General features: G+C 38.4%; 1 protein-coding gene across 4 annotated transcripts in view; it reads left to right on the top strand.

The window, feature by feature from the left end:
- Window positions 1-15,000, top strand: part of LOC144960542 (neogenin-like) — a 155,749-nt gene that overhangs the window by 118,417 nt on the left and 22,332 nt on the right. For all 4 annotated transcript variants that reach the window (XM_078893737.1, XM_078893740.1, XM_078893738.1 and 1 more), the window contains exons 12-21: window positions 1-37; window positions 570-706; window positions 1,256-1,400; window positions 5,164-5,277; window positions 7,677-7,874; window positions 8,635-8,730; window positions 12,550-12,724; window positions 13,628-13,767; window positions 14,499-14,682; window positions 14,865-14,983. The exon at window positions 1-37 is cut by the window's left edge and continues 36 nt beyond it. In XM_078893737.1, coding sequence (XP_078749863.1) covers window positions 1-37; window positions 570-706; window positions 1,256-1,400; window positions 5,164-5,277; window positions 7,677-7,874; window positions 8,635-8,730; window positions 12,550-12,724; window positions 13,628-13,767; window positions 14,499-14,682; window positions 14,865-14,983 — 1,345 coding nt within the window. The remainder of the gene's footprint in view (window positions 38-569; window positions 707-1,255; window positions 1,401-5,163; window positions 5,278-7,676; window positions 7,875-8,634; window positions 8,731-12,549; window positions 12,725-13,627; window positions 13,768-14,498; window positions 14,683-14,864; window positions 14,984-15,000) is intronic.

Genomic DNA, 15,000 nt, shown 5'->3' with positions numbered 1-15,000 from the left:
GACACGACGTTCCTCATGAAAAAACTACTGAGTCACCGTGAGTCACTGGTTCTATATAGGAATTGTATGGAATTCATTATCATCGTGGTGATAGTGATCATGATAGTAATGATAATAATAATAATAATAATAATAATAATAATAATAATAATAATAATAATAATAATAATAATAATAATAATAATAATAATAATAATATAATAATAATAATGATAATAATAATAATATGATGATGATGATGATGATGATATTATATTATTATTATTATTATTATTATTATTATTATTATTATTTATTATATTATTATTATATTATTATTATTATTATTATTATTATTATTATTATTATTATTATTATTATTATTATTATATATTATTATTATTATTATTATTATTATTATTTATTATTATTATTTTATTTATTATTTTTATTATTTATTATATTATTATTAATTATATATTTATTATTATTATATTATATATTTTAATTCTTTGTTATTTGTTTAAATACGAGTTAATAAGCATTCTTTGTATATTGAAAATACACGTTTTGACCCATTCCAACACCAGACACATACAGCGTCTACGTGGTGGCCGTCAACCAAAATGGCCGAGGCATTGCCACACCAGAACAGGCAGTGAAAACCTTCTCAGCTAAACCCAGTGCTCCTCCACAAAACTTCACTCTCAAAGTCTCCAGTTCTACGGTAAGCCGACTTCAACCTTGACCTCTGTAATTAATTCTTTCTTCTTCTCTCTTTTTTTCTTCTTTCTCTTCTCTTCTTCTTTCTTCTTCTTCTTCTTCTTCTTTTCTTCTTTCTTCTTCTTCTTTCTCTTCTTCTTCTTTTCTTCTTCTTCTTCTTCTTCTTCTTCTTCTTCTTCTTCTTCTTCTTCTTCTCTTCTTCTTCTTCTTTTCTTCTTCATTTTTTCTTCTTCTTCTTACTTCTCTTCTTCTTCTTCTTTCCTCTCTTCTTTTCTTCTTCTTCTTCTTCTTTCTTTCTTCTTCTTCTTCTCTTCTTCTCTCTCCTTCCTTTATAAATTATAATATATGTTATATATAATATATAATATTATATAATAATATAATATTATAATAAATATATAATAATGAATATATATTTATATAAATAAAATAAATAATATAATAATTATATTTATTATTATTATATAAATATTATTATTATGTATTATATAGAGTTGCTTTATTGAAATTTAACATCTTCCACTTCATTTCCCCCCTCTCCCCCCTTTTCCAGAACCTGATACTGAGATGGGAGCCCCCGTCAGAGGAGCACAAGAATGGAGTGATCACTGGCTACAAGATCCGATTCAGGAGGAAAGGGGACAAACACGGACAGACGGTGGTCACAGATGGCAATAGGAATACATACGCTCTCACTCGTAAGTGTCAGAATAGAGTCATGAGCCATTGTGGTCACGGATGGCAATAGGAATACATACGCTCTCACTCGTAAGTGTCAGAATAGGGTCATGAACCATTGTGGTCAAAGAGGGCAACAGGAATACATACGCTGTCACCAGTAAGTGTCAGATTAGGGTCATGAGCCATTGTGGTCAAGGATGGCAACAGGAATACATACGCTCTCACTCGTAAGTGTCAGAATAGGGTCATGAGCCATTGTGGTCACAGATGGCAACAGGAATACATACGCTCTCACTCGTAAGTGTCAGAATAGGGTCACGAGCCATTGTGGTCACAGATGGCAACAGGAATACATACGCTCTCCCTCGTAAGTGTCAGAATAGGGTCATGAGCCATTGTGGTCACAGATGGCAACAGAAATACATACGCTGTCACCAGTAAGTGTCAGAATAGGGTCAGAGCCATTGTGGTCACAGATGGCAACAGGAATACATACGCTCTCACTCGTAAGTGTCAGAATAGGGTCATGAGCCATTGTGGTCACGGATGGCAACAGGAATACATACGCTCTCACTCGTAAGTGTCAGAATAGGGTCATGAGCCATTGTGGTCACTCACAGATGGCAACAGGAATACATACGCTCTCACTCGTAAGTGTCAGAATAGGGTCATGAGCCATTGTGGTCACAGATGTCAACAGGAATAGATACGCTCTCACTCGTAAGTGTCAGAATAGGGTCATGAGCCATTGTGGTCACAGATGGCAGTAGGAATACATACGCTCTCACCAGTAAGTGTCAGAATAGGGTCATGAGCCATTGTGGTCACTCACAGATGGCAACAGGAATACATACGCTCTCACTCATAAGTGTCAGAATAGGGTCAATAGCCATTGTGGTCACGGATGACAACAGGAATACATGCGCTCTCACCTGTAAGTGTCAGAAAAGGGTCATGAGCCATTGTGGTCACGGATGGCAACAGGAATACATACGCTCTCACTCGTAAGTGTCAGAATAGGGTCATGAGCCATTGTGGTCACGGATGGCAATAGGAATACATGCGCTCTCACTCGTAAGTGTCAGAATAGGGTCATGAGCCATTGTGGTCACGGATGGCAACAGGAATACATACGCTCTCACCCGTAAGTGTCAGAATAGGGTCATGAGCCATTGTGGTCACGGATGGCAATAGGAATACATACGCTGTCACCTGTAAGTGTCAGAATAGGGTCATGAGCCATTGTGGTCACAGATGGCAACAGGAATACATACACTCTCACCAGTAAGTGTCAGAATAGGGTCATGAGCCATGGTGGCCACAGATGGCAACAGGAATACATACGCTCTCACCGGTAAGTGTCAGAATAGGGTCATGAGCCATGGTGGTCACAGATGGCAACAGGAATACATACGCTCTCACTCGTAAGTGTCAGAATAGGGTCATGAGCCATTGTGGTCACAGATGGCAACAGGAATAGATACGCTCTCACTCGTAAGTGTCAGAATAGGGTCATGAGCCATTGTGGTCACAGATGGCAGTAGGAATACATACGCTCTCACCAGTAAGTGTCAGAATAGGGTCATGAGCCATTGTGGTCACTCACAGATGGCAACAGGAATACATACGCTCTCACTCGTAAGTGTCAGAATAGGGTCATGAGCCATTGTAGTCACAGATGGCAAGAGGAATACATACGCTGTCACTCGTAAGTGTCAGAATAGGGTCATGACCCATTGTGGTCACAGATGGCAACAGGAATACATACGCTCTCTCTCGTAAGTGTCAGAATAGGGTCATGAGCCATTGTGGTCACAGATGGCAGTAGGAATACATACGCTCTCACCAGTAAGTGTCAGAATAGGGTCATGAGCCATTATATTACAGATGGCAACAGGAATACATACGCTCTCACTCGTAAGTGTCAGAATAGGGTCATGAGCCATTGTGTGGTCACAGATGGCAACAGGAATACATACGCTCTCACCCGTAAATGTCAGAATAGGGTCATGAGCCATTGTGGTCACGGATGGCAACAGGAATACATACGCTCTCACTCGTAAGTGTCAGAATAGGGTCATGAGCCATTGTGGTCACAGATGGCAACAGGAATACATACGCTCTCACCCGTAAGTGTCAGAATAGGGTCATGAGCCATTGTGGTCACGGATGGCAACAGGAATACATACGCTCTCACTCGTAAGTGTCAGAATAGGGTCATGAGCCATTGTGTGGTCACAGATGGCAACAGGAATACATACGCTCTCACCCGTAAATGTCAGAATAGGGTCATGAGCCATTGTGGTCACGGATGGCAACAGGAATACATACGCTCTCACTCGTAAGTGTCAGAATAGGGTCATGAGCCATTGTGGTCACAGATGGCAACAGGAATACATACGCTCTCACCCGTAAGTGTCAGAATAGGGTCATGAGCCATTGTGGTCACGGATGGCAACAGGAATACATACGCTCTCACTCGTAAGTGTCAGAATAGGGTCGTGAGCCATTGTGGTCACAGATGGCAACAGGAATACGTACGCTCTCACTCGTAAGTGTCAGAATAGGGTCATGAGCCATTGTGTGGTCACAGATGGCAACAGGAATACATACGCTCTCACCCGTAAATGTCAGAATAGGGTCATGAGCCATTGTGGTCACGGATGGCAACAGGAATACATACGCTCTCACTCGTAAGTGTCAGAATAGGGTCATGAGCCATTGTGGTCACAGATGGCAACAGGAATACATACGCTCTCACCCGTAAGTGTCAGAATAGGGTCATGAGCCATTGTGGTCACGGATGGCAACAGGAATACATACGCTCTCACTCGTAAGTGTCAGAATAGGGTCGTGAGCCATTGTGGTCACAGATGGCAACAGGAATACGTACGCTCTCACTCGTAAGTGTCAGAATAGGGTCGTGAGCCATTGTGGTCACAGATGGCAACAGGAATACGTACGCTCTCACTCGTAAGTGTCAGAATAGGGTCATGAGCCATTGTGGTCACAGATGGCAACAGGAATACATACGCTCTCACTCGTAAGTGTCAGAATAGGGTCATGAGCCATTGTGTCAAGACGGATGTTGTAGGTGTGTCAACATGTTGCGGGAGTTTAAAAAAGAAAATTAATTAATTATTTATTTATTTATTTATTTATTTGGGGGTCCAGATAGCTCAGTTGGTAGAGCACTCGCTTCACAATCAAAGGGACCGAGATCAATCCCAGGTACATCGAGATTTTATGTAACCATTTGAGTGTATCCCTCTTATTAGGGACCTCTGCTTGTGTCTGGATGAGACTTTATGTGATCTCAAACTAAGTACTTTTTGAGTGTATCCCTCTTATTAGGGACCTCTGCTTGTGTCTGGATGAGACTTTATGTGATCTCAAACTAAGTACTTTTTGAGTGTATCCCTCTTATTAGGGACCTCTGCTTGTGTCTGGATGAGACTTTATTGTGATCTCAAACTAAGTACTTTGATATTGTGCTCTTGGCATATACATGTTTCCTATTTGAACCAATTGTCCTTTGTCTTACCTTTTTCTTAGGTGCTTTAATTGTAAACCTAGAACATATTACTATCCCATTTTCTTCCTTTTTACTGGCACTGATATGACCTTAATGTGTTGCAATCGCTGTAAAACCTTTAAAAAAAAAAACAAAAAAAAACAAGCTCTGAATGACTACAACTTTACTTATTTATTAATCTAATTTTTAAATTGGTTCATTATTTTTGTTCTTCCCCCTTCTCCTCCCCTCCCCCAACTCCCCAGAATTGAGAAAGGACACAGTGTATCAAGTGAGAATAGCGGCCGTCACTGTCAACGGATCGGGGCCGGCTACCCCGTGGAAGTCGGCCAGAACTTATTTAGCAGATGATATGGACGGTAAGAAAACAAAAAACCATAGAGATAATTATTGAGCCCTTCCATTTTGGAAGGATTTTGATTTTATAGATGCTCACTTCCCTGCTTACAGGACGGTACGTCTCCCTACAGAGGTTGAATGTCATGGAACTGGATGAACTGGTCATCATGGCACCACACCTAAACGATTTCAACTCCCGACTGACATGGGCCCGCGCCCAACGAGGACGCTGCTGAAATACAACCAGACCATTGGTTTCTTCAGCGCCAACCATACATATACAGATACAGGAACGCCATTCTTCACGCTCAAGGGCCGTTACTGAGCGGTCGATTATCTTTTTGCCAGTTGTTGTTGCCTCCACATTTCCTATCCAGGATTTCCTTTGGTTTGTCCCGTGCCTTTCTGCCAGCTACTTTTCCTTCTAGCACTGATTTTTGGATGGTGCTGTGTCTCCGATTGTGTCCATATGATAGAAAGATAGAAAAAAAATAAAAATTGAGATTTTATATAGCGCATTATCCACTAAACGTGCTCAAAGCGCTGTCCAACAGCAACATTTAACATTTAGGACAAGACATGACGCCTATAAGGGCAACATTACAAATTTTTTTTTCGGACAGTGACAACATTGTTGACAGCCAGATACTCATTTTACACCTGAGTACGGTGAGAGAATGTGAGTAAAGAGCCTTTTCCCTGGGATTCAACTATGCACCGAGGGAGGCTCAAACCCAAGACGCTTCCAATTCGAAAGCAAGTGTCGTATCACAATACCACATAGTCGCATCAATTAGGGATTTAAAAAATATATACATCTGTTGTAAGACCAGCAGTCTTGTATGGATTAGAGATAAATAATAATGTGAAGTTGAATGTAAGCTTCAATTTAATTACAAAAACAGATTAAATGAACGTTTCGGGTTTCCCCTTTATCAACAAAACAGGATGATTGAAACACCACCGATGAATGAGATGATCAACTCATTCATCTGTGGTGTTTCAATCATCCTGTTTTGTTGATAAAGGGGAAACCCGAAACGTTCATTTGATCTGTTTTTTGTAATTAAATATAAGCTTACATTCAACTTCACATTATTATTTATTTCTTCGAGCTTCGAGCAGCAACATTTACACTATGGATTAGAGACAGCAACTACAACAAAGAATACCACTTTATTTATTCTCTTCTTGTTCTGTTAAATATAATAATTTGCTCCAAGAAACTGTCGAACACTCTATGTAGTTCCAGCTAACTCCCCTCAACCAGATTTTAAAAATATATACATCTTTGTAAGACCAGCAATGTTGTATGGATAAGAGATAGCACCTAAAACAAAGAAACAAGATCTGGGAGGGGTTACTGACCTCCCATAGTGGGCAGGGAGGTACTTACTGTGTCTTCTATCCCCCTATATCCCTTTTCCAATTGCTTTCTGTCTTTGTCTTGGAATGAGATTACTTAGTTTTGTCCTGGCCCGCATGTTGGCCTTACTGAGAGGGAAACAGTCAAATGCATAGTTATTGTTTTGGGAGATGATATTTTTTTCCTTGTAAATCATCTCTCTGTTATATATTATTATATTTGTTACTTTTAATGTATAATGTAAGCATTTGAGTGTTTTCCTCTTTGTTGGATTTTGTGCTTGTGTCTAGGTGAGACTTATAGGTGATCCCAGACTAAGTACATTGATGGTATGCTCTTGGAATCTACATCTGATCCTATTTGTTCCCAGTTCCCCTTTATCTTCCTTTCTCTTGGGTGCTTTAATTGTAATTCTAGAACTTTCTACTATCCCATTTTCTTCCTTTTTATTGGCGCTTATATAACCTAAATGTGTTGCAAGCGCCGTAAAACCCTTAAAAACAAAATAAACAAAACAAAGAAACAAGATAAAGAAGTTAAGGTGGCAGAAATGAGGATGTTGAGATGGTCACTTGGTTGGACAAGAAAAGATAAAGTGAGAAATGAATGAATTTCAAGATTGACTTAAGTGAAGAATGTATTAATAAAGTGAGAGAAAATAGATTGAAATGGTTGGGACATGTAAAAGACACCAGAGAGGGAGTACGTGGGAAGGAAAGTATTGGACTTACAAAGACTAGATGGTTTGATAGGGTAATCGTTTTTAACCTTCTCCATATCAACTGTAGGAAAATCGTCACATTCGTTACGATACAACTAACATTTTTCTTATTCAAATTTCTTTTGTACATCATAAAATTCAAAGAAAATGTTGTAGAGCATGTTTTTTCTAAAGAAATTATTTATCGCAAGAACTTTACTGCCATTGTGTTTGAGTGATAGAAGGTATATTTTTGTGTTAGTTTGGTGTGAAGTTTTGAGGAAAATCCTGAAAATGGCTGGTAAGGAGAGAGTTAATGTTTTATTCTATCTTTTCTCTCCTTTTATTCACAGAGTCGAGAGTACCTCCCATGCCAGCCCACCTATTTGCCAAGCCGAAAGCCAACAGCATCGTTGTTAGTTGGGCCCCACCCCCTCCTCACTCCAAGGTGCTGGTCAAGGGATACGTATTGGGCTATGGTCTGGGGATTGAAGGCGTCTACAAGAAGACTCTGAATGCCAGTGTTCATGAATACACCATTGAAAACCTGAGTAAGTTTGGGTGAATACTAAGGGTTCATGTTGTTGGGTTATGGCCTGTGGATTGAAGGAGACAGTGAATGCCAGTATTCATGAATACACCATTGAAAACCTGAGTAAGTTTGGGTGAATACTAAGGGTTTTGTGTTGTGTTATGGCCTTGGATTGAAGGAGACAGTGAATGCCAGTGTTCATGAATACACCATTGAAAACCTGAGTAAGTTTGGGTGAATACCAAGAGTTACGTGTTGGGGGCCTATTTGGGTAGGAAGGTCCTGGGTTTGAGTCAAGCTCTGAACAGAGCATAGTTGAAGCCTCTATATTCCCATTCTTTCATCGTACTCGGGTGTAAAATGAGTACCTGGCCATTAACAGTATTTTCTCTGTTGGAAAAAGATTGTAATATCACTTGGGAATTGACTGTGTCTAAAAGAGGATGGTGAATACCAGTGTTCATGAATACACCATAGTAAATATGAATAAAGTTTGGGTGAATACTAAAGAGTTATGTGTTGGGTTATGGCCTGGGGATTGAAGGTGACTACAAAGAGACAGTGAATGCCAGTATTCATGAATACACCATTTAAACCTGAGAAAGTTTGGGTGAATACTAAGGGTTACGTGTTGGGGTATGGCCCGTGGATTGAAGGCGCCTACAAGAAGACACAATATGAAAATAAATACATAAATAAATATAAATAAGAAAATAAGATTGTGTTTGTTTTTAGTTGTATTTTAGATTAAAATTTAAAAAAATTTTTCCTTTCCCCAGAGCCGTTATCAGAATATGTCATCACAGTTAACGCCTTTAACAGTCGAGGGCCGGGACCTAAGAAATATGAGACTGTCACCACCTCCCTCAATTCACGTAAGTCAAAGCTGAAATGTTGGGGCCATCAGTCATCTTAAATATTACATTAAGAAATTAAATCACTTAACCCTAACACCTTAAATATTACATTAAGAAATTAAATCACTTAACCCTAACACCTTAAATATTACATTAATAAATTAAATCACTCAACCCTGACACCTTAAATATTACATTAAGAAATTAAATCACTTAACCCTAACACCTTAAATATTACATTAAGAAATTAAATCACTAACCCTAACACCTTAAATATTACATTAAGAAATTAAATCACTTAACCCTAACACCTTAAATATTACATTAAGAAATTAAATCACTAACCCTAACACCTTAAATATTACATTAAGAAATTAAATCACTTAACCCTAACACCTTAAATACTACATTAAGAAATTAAATCACTAACCCTAAGACCTTAAATATTACATTAAGAAATTAAATCACTCAACCCTAACACCGACATATTACATTAAGGATTATACTTTACCCAGCATAATATTCATTAAGAATTTATCACAAACTAACCTTAAATATTATCATAAGAATAAATTCTTAACCCTAACACTTAAATGGTAATTAGAATAAAACTACTACTCTATAGCACATGATCATTATTTAATCCCACATTTTTATTTCATTTTGAAAAATATACAAAAATCCTAAGATGATGTTTAAAGAAATGTAACTGGTGAGATAAAGACACATCTGACACATGTTATATTTATTTTTATTGATTAAGTCCAGACAAAGCAAGATTAATTAAGGAGTAGGCACTGATGTAAGATAAAGAACTGAACAAGTGTGTATTGTATGAAAGGTGCCAGACAAAGCAAGAAATTAAGGAGCAGGCACTGATGTAAGATAAAGAACTGAACAAGTGTGTATTGTATGAAAGGTGCCAGACAAAGCAAGAAATTAAGGAGCAGGCACTGATGTAAGATAAAGAACTGAACAAGTGTGTATTGTATGAAAGGTGCCAGACAAAGCAAGAAATTAAGGAGCAGGCACTGATGTAAGATAAAGAACTGAACAAGTGTGTATTGTATGAAAGGTGCCAGACAAAGCAAGAAATTAAGGAGCAGGCACTGATGTAAGATAAAGAACTGAACAAGTGTATGTATGAAAGGTGCCAGACAAAGCAAGAAATTAAGGAGCAGGCACTGATGTAAGATAAAGAACTGAACAAGTGATTATGAAAGGTGCCAGACAAAGCAAGAAATTAAGGAGCAGGCACTGATGTAAGATAAAGAACTGAACAAGTGTAGTATGAAAGGTGCCAGACAAAGCAAGAAATTAAGGAGCAGGCACTGATGTAAGATAAAGAACTGAACAAGTGTGTATGAAAGGTGCCAGACAAAGCAAGAAATTAAGGAGCAGGCACTGGTGTAAGATAAAGAACTGAACAAGTGTGTATTGTATGAAAGGTGCCAGACAAAGCAAGAAATTAAGGAGCAGGCACTGGTGTAAGATAAATAAATGAACAAGTGTGTATGAAGGGTGCCAGACAAAGCAAGAAATTAAGGAGCAGGCACTGATGTAAGATAAAGAACTGAACAAGTGTGTATGAAAGGTGCCAGACAAAGCAAGAAATTAAGGAGCAGGCACTGATGTAAGATAAAGAACTGAACAAGTGTGTATGTATGAAAGGTGCCAGACAAAGCAAGAAATTAAGGAGCAGGCACTGATGTAAGATAAAGAACTGAACAAGTGTGTATGAAAGGTGCCAGACAAAGCAAGAAATTAAGGAGCAGGCACTGATGTAAGATAAAGAACTGAACAAGTGTGTATGAAAGGTGCCAGACAAAGCAAGAAATTAAGGAGCAGGCACTGATGTAAGATAAAGAACTGAACAAGTGTAGTATGAAAGGTGCCAGACAAAGCAAGAAATTAAGGAGCAGGCACTGATGTAAGATAAAGAACTGAACAAGTGTGTATGAAAGGTGCCAGACAAAGCAAGAAATTAAGGAGCAGGCACTGATGTAAGAAAAGAACTGAACAAGTGTGTATTGTATGAAAGGTGCCAGACAAAGCAAGAAATTAAGGAGCAGGCACTGATGTAAGATAAAGAACTGAACAAGTGTGTATGAAAGGTGCCAGACAAAGCAAGAAATTAAGGAGCAGGCACTGATGTAAGATAAAGAACTGAACAAGTGTGTATGAAAGGTGCCAGACAAAGCAAGAAATTAAGGAGCAGGCACTGATGTAAGATAAAGAACTGAACAAGTGTGTATGAAAGGTGCCAGACAAAGCAAGAAATTAAGGAGCAGGCACTGGATGTAAGATAAAGAACTGAACAAGTGTGTATGAAAGGTGCCAGACAAAGCAAGAAATTAAGGAGCAGGCACTGATGTAAGATAAAGAACTGAACAAGTGTGTATGAAAGGTGCCAGACAAAGCAAGAAATTAAGGAGCAGGCACTGGTGTAAGATAAATAAATGAACAAGTGTGTATGAAGGGTGCCAGACAAAGCAAGAAATTAAGGAGCAGGCACCGGTGTAAGATAAAGAACTGAACAAATGTGTATGAAAGGTGCCAGACAAAGCAAGAAATTAAGGAGCAGGCACTGATGTAAGATAATAAATGAACAAATGTGTATGAAAGGTGTCAGACAAAGCAAGAAATTAAGGAGCAGGCACTGTGTAAGATAAAGAATGAACAAATGTGTATGAAAGGTGTCAGACAAAGCAAGAAATTAAGGAGCAGGCACGGTAAGATAAAAAATGAACAAATGTGTATGAAAGGTGCCAGACAAAGCAAGAAATTAAGGAGCAGGCACTGGTGTGATAAAGAAGATAAATAACATGAAAAATGTGTATGAAAGGTGCCAGACAAAGCAAGAAATTAAGGAGCAGGCACTGGTGTAAGATAAAGAACTCAACAATTGTGTATGAAAGGTGTCAGACAAAGCAAGAAAGAAAAATACAAAACCCCCCCCCCCCCCCCCCCCCCCCCCCCCAAAAAAAAAATCAGTCTAGCTCGACTGGGGATTGAACCTCAGACCTTCTGATTACTGGTCAGATGTGCTACTCCTATTTTTTCTTCCATTCCTAAATTCCTTGTCTCATTCTGCAGTGATGATACTTTTCCGCGGATCCGCGGAAATCCGCGGTTTTCTTTCCTTTCCTCGGTTTTCCTCCTCAGATCCTCGATCCGCGGATATTTCCCTCATTTCCTGCTTTTACTTTTTTTTTATATAATAAATCTTTAAAAAATACCTCCTTTTAAAAAAAAAAAATATATAAAAAATTTCCTCCTTTTACTGGACTCCGGGCGTTTTAAAATTGTACTCAAAAGAAGTCATCCTGCCTACTTTCCTGTGGTGCAAGAATGTTCTAGGTGAGTTTTCCGTTTTTCCGAGACTTTTCCTCCTTTTTGACTTTTTGTGAGTATCATCACTCATTCTGACCTTTCAATTACCATTCTTAACTTTTTAAAATTCTTTCGTTACCAAATTCTTTTTTTTTTTTTTTTTTAAATTTCTATAATTCTTTTTTATTAATTCCTTAAATCATTTTAATTTTTTTTTCATGGTTTCATATTTTTTCTTCTTTGGCCACACACGATGTGCACTTATTTGCAGGTCTGATAACCCAATTCCTTATGTTGTAATAGAAATTTCCAAAATAAATTATGTAAAATATTGTCCTTTACAACAATGTTAAACTAGGCCCATATGTGGGGTCGGATGTCAGACCTGCATATATAATGTACACTGTCGGCCACACACAATTAATGAAATGTGTATACCCATTTAAAAAAAAAAAAAAAAAAAAAAAAGAAGATAAAAACCAAAAACATTTTTATCTCCAACAGATGAAGAGCCAGCAACTCCCATGCTCCCGCCTGTGGGACTGAACGCCCACGTCCTGTCCTCCTCCACCATTCTGCTGACATGGGCAGATAACTCTCTCTCCAAGAGCCAGAAGATAACGGACAACCGCTACTACACGGTCAATTATCGGATCCAAAACAGCCGTAGTAAATACAGGTGGGGATTTGAATGGATGTTACAGTGTGATTCACAATAGGGAATGAGATTATCGGAAGAGTAGCGTCCCTTGATTGGACGTCCCCGGTGGAGAAGTTATTTGTAAATAAACCAACTACAAGCCAAGCGCTCCAAATACAAAATCTATTATTCAGATTTCTTTATTTTTCTCCATTATGAAATGTAAACAAAATATGATGTAGACTACAAATTAAAAATAAAAGATGTTGATAAATAATACAATACGATGAGCCAACCTTTCCTAAACTTACTTAACTTCCCGCTAATGATTGGTACTTATAATGGCGATAGCGTCTGTCGGTTGTCAAGACGTGGCATCCAACAAAGGGGCACTACTCTTAAATCTGTTTTGAAATCTCATTCCCTATGTTTCGTTTTTTGCTTCATTTTGTTTTTATTGAAACCCCCAGCAGATATGCTACTATATAAAGGTGGTGATAGTGGTGGTGTTGATGATTTGTTATTGACGATGATGATGATGATGATGATGATGTTGATATTAACGATGATGATGGTGGTTGTGTTATTAACGATGGTGATGATGATGATGCTATTAATGATGATGATGATGATATTAACTATGATGATGGTGGTTGTGTTATTAACGATGATGATGATGATGATGATGATGATGATGATGATGATGATGATGATGATGATGATGAAGCTATTACAATGATGATGATGGTGATGATGATGCTATTAATGATGATGATGATGCTATTAATGATAATGATGATGATGCTATTAATGATAATGATGATGATGCTATTAATGGCGATGATGATAATAATGTTGATAATGACGATGACACTAATAATAACATTGATAGTTCTTATTCTGTATTTAATTTTGTTTTTGATGACCAAAATGATTCCTCAGATCTCTGAATGCCTCGGATCTGAACTGCTACATCGAGGGGCTCCGACCCAACACGGAATACGCCTTCAAGGTTAAGGTCATCAAAGGCCGCAGAATGTCAGACTTTTCCATGCTGGTCTTCAACAAGACAGAGGAGGATGGTAAGTGGTAGACAATATGTGACCCATCTTCTCAAAACGGTATTATGTTGGAACGAACCAGATTCTTAAAAGCCGAATTTAATGTCAAACTGGTCAAAAATATAAATAGTTGGCATTATCACCATAAAATATGGTATCCATTCTCCTCAATAAAACATACAAACTCAATACAAGTCTGATATTTCTGGCTTTAAATTAAATTTTCAACATCTTAACCAACCCGACTTAATACCGTTTTGAGGCGAAGGGTCACATATGGTCTTCGGAGAAAGGGGGGTGGTGTGGGTCCCGTGATAGCTCAGTTGGTAGAGCACTCGCTTCACCACACCTCAAGCAGTGTCCAGGGTCCCTCAACTGAGAGGGTGCAAGAATAGCCCAACGCCAACTCCAATTTCATGGGCTTGATAACTGAAAAATTAATTTTAATTTAAAACAATTTTTTTTTTTTTTTAATATCCACTAACCATGCTGAAAACGCTTTACAAAGGTTCCCTGACCAACAGCAACATGTAACATGTAGAATGAAACATGACGCCTGTTAGGCGATATTACATTTTTTTCTTCTGACATAGACAACTCTGTTAACAACGCCAGGTGATTGACTAGTGTCCTATCCAAAGGATAGCAAGCAATTGCTATTGTCAGTTTCCTGCTATAGAAACCGGGATATACTCCGGCTCTGAAAAATTAATTTTAATTTTGATTATTATTTTTTGACCACCCCCCTTCAGAGCCAAGCACAGAACCCAGAGACGTAACCCCTGTGTCCCTGGAGGGAGATCCCTTGGCCGTCAGTCTTAACTGGCAACCCCCAGGCCGTCCCAATGGCCAGATAACCGGCTACCTCATCTACTACACAAACGACCTTCACATTGATGATATTATGTGGCCAGTGGAAGGCGTCGTCGGTGATAAGTGAGTTCATTTTGGTTTTATTTTTAAAAATATTTTTACAATTTTTTTTTTTAACTGCTCAACTGGGTATCTTCTATGCCTCTATAGCTATTTTTTTTTTTCAATTTGCCTTCTGTTTTTGTTTTGTCCTGGCCGTGGTCAGAGTCCTTCAAAGTAATATTTGAATTCAATCCCTCCCCCAGATTGTCCACCATCATCGACAAGTTGACTCCTGACACGACCTATCACTTCAAGGTCCAAGCCAGAAACTCCAAGGGACTAAGTCCAAAGTCCAAGGCAGTTTCCTACGAGACCCCTAAAGGTATGGATGGTTAAGAG

This window comes from Berghia stephanieae, chromosome 15 (assembly GCF_034508935.2).
Source record: "Berghia stephanieae isolate SIO BIC M18660-M18661 chromosome 15, UCSD_Bste_1.3, whole genome shotgun sequence".
NCBI lineage: Eukaryota > Metazoa > Mollusca > Gastropoda > Nudibranchia > Aeolidiidae > Berghia > Berghia stephanieae.
This window is presented reverse-complemented; position numbering and strand designations above follow the sequence as displayed.